At 39.0% G+C, this 10,052-nt stretch overlaps 1 protein-coding gene across 4 annotated transcripts; it reads right to left on the minus strand.

Annotated features, from left to right (window-relative positions):
• Nucleotides 1–235: 235 nt before the first annotated feature.
• Nucleotides 236–8,716, minus strand: GLRX2 (glutaredoxin 2). 4 transcript variants are annotated; one of them, XM_077157287.1, is made up of 4 exons: nt 8,580–8,716; nt 5,552–5,612; nt 1,398–1,574; nt 236–517 (listed from the first exon to the last, which is right to left on the minus strand). In XM_077157287.1, exons 1-4 carry the CDS (start codon nt 8,639–8,641, stop codon nt 392–394), a joined length of 426 nt encoding a protein of 141 aa, XP_077013402.1. In that variant the 5' UTR covers nt 8,642–8,716; the 3' UTR covers nt 236–391. The 4 variants fall into 4 exon arrangements, with proteins under 4 accessions (XP_077013402.1, XP_077013404.1, XP_077013403.1 ...); XM_077157289.1 differs by lacking the exon at nt 8,580–8,716 and adding an exon at nt 8,227–8,380; XM_077157288.1 differs by lacking the exon at nt 8,580–8,716 and adding an exon at nt 8,216–8,379.
• Between the last annotated feature and the right edge of the window lie 1,336 nt (nt 8,717–10,052).

The raw sequence follows: 10,052 nt of genomic DNA on the forward strand, positions 1-10,052 counted from the left end.
TTGGAAGTACAAAGTATGAAGGCTTGTCACAATATAGTACAAGATATCCCTACCTAGTTTGTAGGTACACTACGGGCAATAAAGAATTCCAAATGCTTACCTCCTAGGTCTCGGTTGTAAATTCATATATAAACTCCTGTTAACCAAATTTTCTACTCATCTCTTGATACAACTCCACTTCTGTTTTCAGACGTAAATACCATCCCATTTACTCAAGAATCGAATAATAGGAAGATGAGGTTGCTGCAGCGATTTATTGCTCACTATTTTTCACATCTTACATTTTTGTGAAGATAATTAATTTAAAGCGTTCTCGAACATTTAAAAGACATTGTCATTTTCAATAATGGGCATCTTACTAGCAAATTTATGAGTACCTGTATCACTAAAATTATTTCCTCTTACTTTTTTTTAAATAACACTGACGAACTAGTGGAAGCAATTTCCCTTCCTTGTGAAGCTTATGAGTGTCAGTTGCACCTCCAATAAAAGTTCCATTAACAAATATTCTTGGAACCTGTTGGATAAACAAAAGATAGATTAGGCCTCACCCTAGTGTCAGAAATATAAGATAATTTCACATACTACTAACAGATGTTCACAGGGTGAGTAATTTATTTATGGGTTGGGCACCACACTAAACTCCTTCACAAATTATCTCCTCAAATCTTTACAACCCTTGAAGTAGACACAAAATCCTATTCTGGAGGAAAGTGAGGCAAAGGAACTTGCCTAAGATCACAGTGAAAATAAATGGCAGAGCTAAGATTCAAATCCAGAAAACTCTGACCCTAAAGCCCCTCCTTCTAATCACTATGCTATATAAAAGGTAAAATAAAATATTCTTTGATTATTTATAATGTTTGAGCAGTTATTTCTTACAATTATTTACTAAAGGGGAAGGGCACAGTATAAACTTCTTCCATGCACCTATAAAAATGAAAATGGCAATATGGTATATGTTTCTGATTAGGCACATTACAGAAAATTTACCTCAAAAAGCCTAAAACATGATGAACTAAAGCACTCCAATTAGTATAGTAAATGAAGACTGATGCTGTACTATCCAAGTAAAGGAAGAAAGAATACTTTCATCTTCAGAAATGCTCCAGTGGGAACTTAAAGATTCATAGGCAAGTGCTCATGACATCATCATCCCATCTCTCCTAGCCAAAATATATCCAAATACACATATACAGTTAGAATATAAAGAAAATGAATTAACTCTGCTGTTTCCTATTCTAAGAATCTGGTTCTCAGAGATGAGGTTTCTTTATCACATAACTAACTCCTCAAGAGAATGTCCAACTGTCTTTTCGTAGTGTCAGAATCTAGGCTCTGGGTGATACAAGTCACCACCTATTTTGAAGAAACAGTGCCATAAAGGATATACTCACGGTTCTTTCACCAGTCATTCTGTAAAGAGCATCTTGAAACTGATTTCCACACTCAAGCATGTCCAACTCTACCACTTTATACTTAATGCCCATGTCACGGAAAAGGTTTTTTGCCCTCGTACAGTAAGAACATGATGTTTTAGAGAATATCACCACACAATTATCTGAAATTGTTTCCTGAAGTAAAACAAACAAACAAAATATTTTAATTCTAAATATTAACTGTTGGAAAGAAACAGCATGATATAGTAGGAAGGGTATGGATTTTGAAGTCAGATGATTCAGGACTCAAACTGTATCTACTTTCTCATTTGTAAACTGAGGACGGTATTACTCAATTCAAAAGATTTTAACTGGGGAAAAAAGATTTAACAAATGGAAATTGTATAACAGTGCCTAGCTTTGAGTAACAACAACAATAACAAATAAGCATTAAGAATAATAACAGTGATCAGATCCAACTTATATATATAGCAAACACCTCTGTCTGGTACTAGCCATAACATTTTATTTTCATTACTTTTATTAGTTCATTTAAATATTACTATAACCCCAAGATAGGTACTATTGTTATCTCTATTTTATAAATAAGGAAAGTGAGACACAAAGGAAGATAAATAACTTGATCATGGTCTGAAAGCTAATGAGTAGGAGAGCTGGGATTTGAATCCAGGTGTGCTGGTTTGCGGCTGTTGTGCACCCCAGAAAAGCTATGTTCTTTTTCCTAGTCCAATCTTGTGGAGGCAGACTTATTGTTTGGGCAGGATCTTTTTGATTAAGTTGTTTTCATGGAGCTGTGACCCACCCAATCGTGGATGAGACTTTTTGATTAGGTGGTTTGCATGGAAATGTGTCTCCACCCTTACAAAGTAAGTCTTAGTCTGCACTCCTTTAAGAGGGAACCATTTTAGAAAAAGCTTCAGAGCAAATACAGACAGAAACTTGGGAGATGCAGAAAGAAAGCGTCCCCAGGGAAGCTGTTTGAAACCAGAAGCCAAAGGACCAGTAGACATCAGCCACCTGCCTTACCAGGTGTTCTGAACACCATCAGCCTTTTCTTCACAGTTAAGGTATCTTTCTCTGGATGCTTTACTTTGGACACTGTTATGGCCTTAGAACTATAAACTTCTAACTTAATAAATCCTCTGCCAAACCATCTGTGATCTATTGCATTCTGACAGCTTTAGCAAACTAAAATATGAGGTAAGTCTGGTACTATAAACCAGGCTCTTAATCACTATGCTGCACTGCCTCTCAAATATTTGGTAGGCATTTGGAAGAGATCACCTCCTTACCTGTTGTAATTTTTAATGGTAAGGGCTGATGCACAACTTCTCTTTAAAATTTAAGGCTTTCTTAAAAAATATGTACTCTCCTACTTCCATTCCTTCTTGCATATCTTTATTAAGTTATGTCAGCATTAAGTTATGTCAGTATCAAAGCTGACATAACTGTTTTGATAAGGTATTTTTATACTATTGATCCTGGAAAAGCTACTTCCATTAACACTGATATAGTGGGTTTGAGGCAGACATGGCAAACTATTTTTCAAAACCTTCTGAGTGATTCCAATGATTTCACTGTGGTTTGGAAATTACCACCCACACCTTTTATCACAAAAAAAACAGTATGTCTTGCTACACATTTACATTACCTATGATATTGTTTCTTTTTGTTTCTAAATGTCTGGATGTCTAAAGCCCTTCAAGAGATACTAAATGGACAGATCTAGAACCCAGGCATTAGTCTAGGTTATTCCTATGTGGTGGGTCCTAAGAAGCACTTTCCAGATGAAGGCCAAAAACCAGAAAGCAAAATACCCAGGCAAGCTTCAGAAGTTGTATGCATACTTGCAGTCAGAAGGGAGCATACTGAGTCACGGCACAGCAATATGCAAGATGGTCTATTTTCATGCTTTCTCTTTTCTTTACTAATAATAGTACAAGAATCTATCTCATGGCCAGTCACACTAAAGATATATTAATGAATCCATTTTAAAGATGAGAAAACTTGAGGCTGAGGGGTTAGTGATACTGGGGTCTGAACAATACCAAAGCCTGTGTTCTTTCCTTCCACCTGTGCTGCCTCAAGTTATAAGCATATTGAGACCATTGTTTAGAGAAAGAGGAACATCCTGGGTGCTGGAATGTAATAGAAACACTAAACAGATTCCAAAGTGAAGCTGAAACAAAAGAAGACAATATCAAGGATTCCTGAGCCTTCTTCCTTTCCTCAAGCTCATCCTTGTTAAATACTTCATGATTCTATATTTTTATTTTAAAAGAGGCAATTCCTTTGTAATAGTCTTCTAAAATTACTGTTACATTTGTCAGTTATGATTTAATTTTTTTTTAAGCCAAATGAAGTAAAGGCAGAAGTTGTGTGTGTGTGTGGTGATGACGGGTGACAAAGGAACGAAGAAAAAAATGGGTGTTACTTATAGGCTATGAGGGAAAAAAAACACACATACAAGAAAAATTTTCTGAAGCAGAAATAACTGAGATTTACAGTGAAAGAGAGAGGAAAACAAGAGAACACAGCAATGTACTGTATCCCCAAGAAGATGGTTATGGAGTAACTATTATGTGAGAGGTTCTGTATTAGGAACGAACGGTATTAAAAAGATGCCCAGCATGAGATTTTGTAGGTTTGTCCAGAGTGATGCACGATAAATCCCAGAGTGATTTGAACAGTGAATAAAAAAGTATTTGCAAAGTCCCCTTGGGGGAAGGGTGAGAAAGGGGAAAAATTCAACTTCCCCATTTGGAGAAGGCCTGATATTCTTGCAAGCAGTAAGGACAACAAAATCAACAGGCCAAACCCTCAATCTTGGGGTTTGTTCATATGAAACTTATCCCTGCAAAGGATAGGCTAAGCCTACTTAAAATCAGGCCTGAGTCACCCCCAGAGAACCTCTTTTGTTACTCATATGTGGCCTCTCTCTCAGCCAACATGGCAAGCAAACTCACTGCCCTCCCCCAGCGTGTAAACCTCCCCAGCAACATGGGACAGAGATCCTAGAATTAACTGGGACTCAGTATCAAGGGATTGAAAAAATCTTCTCAACTGAAAGGGGGAAGAGAGAAATGAGACAAAATAAAGTGTCAGTGTCTGAGAGATTTCAATTAGAGTTGAGAAATTATCCTGGAGGTTATTCTTATGCATGATATACATATCCCCTTTTTAGTTTAAGTGTATTAGAGAGGCTAGAGGGAAGTGCCTGAAACTGTAGAGCTGTGTTCTAGTAGCCATGTTTCTTTAAGATGATTGTATAATGATACAGCTTTTGCAAAGTGACTGTGTGATTGTGAAAATCTTGTTCTGATGCTCCTTTTATCTACAGTATGGACAGAGGAGCAAAAAATACAGATTAAAAATAAATAAATAATAGGGGGAACAAATGTTAAAACAAATTGGGTAGAGAGAAATACCAGTGGTCAATGAGAGGGAGGGGTAAGAGGTATAGTATGTACGAGTTTTTTCTTTTTCCTTTTTATTTCTTTTTCTGGAATGACGTAAATGTTCTGAGAAATGATCATGGTGATGAATATACAACTATGCGATGATACTGTGAGCTACTGATTGCACAACAAGTATGGAATGTTCATACATTAAGAATGTTCGTGTTTGGGGCAGGGCACGGTGGCTCAGCAGGCAAGAATGCTTGCCTGCCATGCCAGAGGACCCGGGTTCGATTCCCAGTGCCTGCCCATGTAAAAAAAAAAAAAAACAAAACAAAAAAGAATGTTCGTGTTTGTATGCTGATTGGTTTTATTAATAAAAAATTTTTTAAGAAAAAGCTGCCCAGGCCAGATGCAGATATATTCCCCACTAAGGGTAGCTAGACTGGTGTTAACAGAAGCCCTAAATGAGCATGATGAAAAGGAACAACTAACCTCATCGATCTGACTTAGAAAGTGTAAAGACTCCATTAAGAGTAAAGCATATAAATTTTGACTGCCAAAATGATCTAGAACTTCTTTGTCATGTGGATTACTTTGAGAGAAGATTTATAGATATATATTAATTTAGGACTTCATTTACTGAACTATGAGGATATCAGGCTTGGATACTTGAATGAGCATATTAAATGTATAAGACATTTTTTTTTTCCCTCAGATGAAATTTTTTTCTTAGTCTCACATATCACTCACTTGGATCTGGTTCACAGGAGCAGATGCTGACTTCCCCAAAGATGATGTACTGCTCCCCATCCTAAAAGTAAATCAAAAAGGGCAGCAGAGTTTATTAGGCATGAAAGATAATCTATCACATAAGTTCCATTTGAAAACGTTATATGCAAATATATATCCAAAGTTATAAGAAAAAAAGTTTTACTTGTTATCAGTACAAAATATCCATTTAACAGGGTATTTGTAAATAAATAAATAAAAAGGGCCCATGTTCTTAACTAACCAGCCTCTCAATACCCTTAATTATTTGATAAAAACATTTGCTGTGCTTAAAACCTCATATTTATGACCACCAAATTTCAAATATTCTGTCCTACTCATTGGCCATATGACTTGATCTTTTGGTTAAAAAAATAGCTTTTATATTCTTATTAAAATATGCTGAAATTCCTAGGACACTCTCTATGAGGCACAAAGAGAAATACACAAAGATAAAAAGATGTGAAGGAAACTAAATTATCTTAAACACAGCAGCCCATATCTCCAAGTTTTTCAATCTGTAAAATACGAATAATACTCATTCCAACCTCAAGGAGTTTTATAAGGATTAAGTAAATTGATATACAGAAAGTAAATCAGTGTCTGGCAAACAGTAAATGTTAATAAATTTGACATTATTATTTACTAACTAGAGGAACTCTCAAGATGTACATATTTTCTAAAACCTAGCTTTTGGAAGTATGTAAAAGGAGGCATTCATTAACAGGAAAGTATTCACTAAAAACGGACATTATCAAATCTCTCTGCTTATTCCTAGAACCTTTTCCCATGTACTTTATCTTTCTTGGTTAGCAAGCCCTACCACACTGTTGGGACAATATCCAAAATCATGATGCAAACCATTTGTAGAGTGAAATTGCAGTTTACCAAAGGATTTCAAGGTAACAGATACTACAAACGAGAATTATGCAAATATCTAAAGAGCATGGGATAAAGTAGGATAGACTTGAAGTTTCTAATATTTTAAAAAGTGCCCTTATGGTTGTTGCAAAAATCAAAATTTCATAGAAAAAAATTTTCCCTCCAAATCAGCATTTTATTTCTTCTGTTTGTTAGTGCATTTAAATTTTAAATGTTGTTAAATGTAAGCCAGAACTTCTTTTTTTTACAATATTTAGTTTCATTTTTTTCAATGGTTCCAATCAAACTTTTCTTAACTGTATAGCATATTTTCGTTTTAAGTGCATCCACTTTAAATAGCCTTTCCAAAACATATTATCCTTGAATGATGAACATTTGTACTAAACAGTGATGAATGCACACAAAATAAGGAAGCTATAAGAGAGGTCACCATGAATAAAAAAAGTTAGAAAGGGAGACAGGAACCATGCCCAAGTGAACGTGAAAACATTCAACCTTTCTAACTCTCCAATGTTTACAATTGTTATATAAATTAGCAAGGAAACCCTAAACAAAAAAAAGGGTCTGTGTGCTTATCTCCGGAATGGGTTAGGAGTAGGGAGCTAAGGACATTGCAACCAACTTGGGAGGAGAGCAGAGAAGCTTTTAAGAGTAAAAGCAGGTTTAGTTCCTTGAGCCAGGACAAAGAAACCAGTAGGACTTAAGAAATGGAGCTTGGTGGAATAAATTTGCTGTTATCTGTTAGGCTTCCAACTAAGAAAACAAGTCTTTTCCATCTCAAGTCCAGCATTTAATTGTCATCCCTAAATCATCTACTACAGCATTTATTATTGAAACAGGAATTCCAGCAGAACTTTTATAAGATTCTGTTTTCTTGAGTAATGAGAGAGGAGGTGGGGTTCATTCTGAAATACCACCTACCATGCCAAATAAAGTTTCTGTAAGGCACACCTCCTCCCTTAATTTTTAACTGAGCTTGGCAAAAATTATCACCTATATTGGAAAGGGACATTCACCGGGGAAGTAAGTGCACAAAAAGCATTTCACTTCAGCACTGATGGAGCATCCACTAGGCACTTCACATTTACAGAGCGTCTACGATGTGCTAGGTAGGCACAATGACATTTACACCAGGGATATATACTGAAAAACACAACGGGGACCTCAAGAAGCTGACAGTCAAGTCAAAAACTGTAGCTATGTCATGTGACTAGCACATTCAGGAATGAGTTAATAGCTTGGACTGAAAAGCTAATCAAGAGATCTATGCAAAACTGGTAGGATTTCCCAAATCAAGTAGGGAGAGCCTCCCAGACGGATAAATGGATGCACAGTGACAGGCACAGAGATGAAAATTGGCAAGACAGCCTGTGGTCAGTGCCTGGGGGTGGGGCAGGCACAGCATCAGTCAGGACCGTGGATCCTCCACGGCACATTGTGGGGATCCACGGGGTATTAGAAGCAGGGAGGCACGGGGAAAGCATTCTTCTCGGTGTACCCGCAGGAGACATCAACATTAATAAGTGAGTCCCTATTCTCAAAGCTTTGACTTTTTTGTAGGCAGCATCAACCCTACCTTGACTTCTGTGGTAGGGTTTCCAAATTTAGCAAATAAAATACAGGACGCCGAGTGAAAGTAGAATTTCAGATAAATAGTTAATAATTAGACTAAACAGTTATTCGCAGTTTATCTAAAATTCTGATTCAACCGGTGTCGTGTATTTTATCTGGCAACCCACAATGGGGATCCAAAACACCACTCACGCGGTTTTAACCTGAGAGTTCACAGGATCCTAAAGCTGACAATGATTTACGGCCCTTCGCCCAACCACTACAGCAACCATTCTCCCCCCACCCCTCCTAGGCCTCGGCCGCCCAAACCGCCACGGATGAAGACGCGCCACTCCCTGTCCCCGCGAGGCTTCCGACTGAAGTGACTCGGAGCCCACGCGGCGGTACGGTTCGCCCACCCCGCGCCGGGGTGAAGGGGTGCTCCACGGTCGCCTTGCCAGGACCCTGCGAGGCCTCTGCGCCCCTCCCGGACTGACCTGCCCGCCAGGCCCCACACCTTCGGGCCTCAACCTGCGCCACCCTGGGGGCTCCTTCGCAGAGCCGCTCCAGCACCTACCTACACCCGCATCTGCACCTGGAGAGCCGCCTTACCGCCAGCGCCGGGCGGCTGCAGGACATGGCCACACCACGGGACTGCGGGGAGCGACGATACCGGCGGCAGCGGCGGCAGCGGCGGCGGCGGCGGCCGGGAAGAGCCCGCCTCCGCTGGCAAGCCCCGCCCCAGCCAATTCTGCGAACGGCCCGGGCGGGCAGGGCCGGCCCCGCCCCTCGGCTCCCGGCTGGCCGCGCCACCGCGGGTCTTCCCGCGTGTCCTCCCGTTGCGGGCGGCCGGGGTAGTGGGCGGTCCCAGAGCGCGTCATGCGGACGAGTCCCGCCCACGTGGGAGCCGTGTCAGTGTCTCCGGCCCGCCCTCGGGCTCCCCGGCTCCTCCCGCACGCCGGCGCGCACGGTCTCACAGGTAGGAAAGCTCCAAAAGGCTCAGGGGCACCTAGGAGCTGTTCCCAGGATCGTGCCAACAAACTCGAAAAACGGAGAAGAAAGAGAGTGACTGCCCGAAACAGAATCAAAGTGGGTGGGAATGTTTACATGTGGATGGTAAACGTCATCACAGTTTCCCGCTAGTCAGGTTTCCATGTTGATGAAATAAACTTCAATATGTCACCTTAAAATTAGGCCATTGTTCAAGAGCCCGAATAAATCATGGAAGTATCTGGGTTTTACGCTGAGTTAAACGAAAAAAAGCAATCCAATGTGGAACGTTCATTCCAGAGAAAACAACGATTGTGTGTTCAGAAATGAACATGAAAATAGCAAACAAAAGGAAATAAAACTTAAAATAGTCCAAAGATGTTTCACCGTGGCCTTGAAAATGGGCGAGTGCGACTAATGACAACATTGTCTGAACCACGCACTACTGATGGTATTAGTCCTTTTTACATTGTTATATAAGGCGAATGGGTCAAACTTTATATTTACTGAGAAGGACGTTGAAGACCAAATGGTATGTCTAAAATGCTAATCAATGATCAGAACAACCAAGACCTTTTTGGATTCTTCTTGCTCAACTAGCTCAATCTAAGAATTTTTTTACCAAGGTACAAAATTAGAATTTCTGTTTCTGAGGTTCTTTTTCTACTTTCATACTAGGTTATGTTTCGTTATTTCATAAAAAGATGAAAATTAGCTGCGCAAAACAAATATCCCAACGGGTGTGAAGCCCTTCATAAATACAAAAATGACTTTAAAGTATAAAGTATTTATAGTGCTGTGGGTTTTGTTTTGCTTTTTAAAGTAATAGGTAACTAAGAAATTTACTGTTTTTTTTTTGAAGTAGAATTTTACCTTTCTCTTGATTGTTTTATAAAATAAAGACCATTATGAGGTAAAACAATCATGTTACAATTTGATTTTAATTCAGTGTAGATGGCTTATTTTAAGCATTCATTGGGCAGTTTTTTTCATCTTTTAGAGAATACTTTATTAGTTTCTGTAATCAAGTCCATGTTGATAAGACCTTACATATTTAATA

This window comes from Tamandua tetradactyla, chromosome 4, assembly GCF_023851605.1.
Source record: "Tamandua tetradactyla isolate mTamTet1 chromosome 4, mTamTet1.pri, whole genome shotgun sequence".
Classification (NCBI taxonomy): Eukaryota; Metazoa; Chordata; class Mammalia; order Pilosa; family Myrmecophagidae; genus Tamandua; species Tamandua tetradactyla.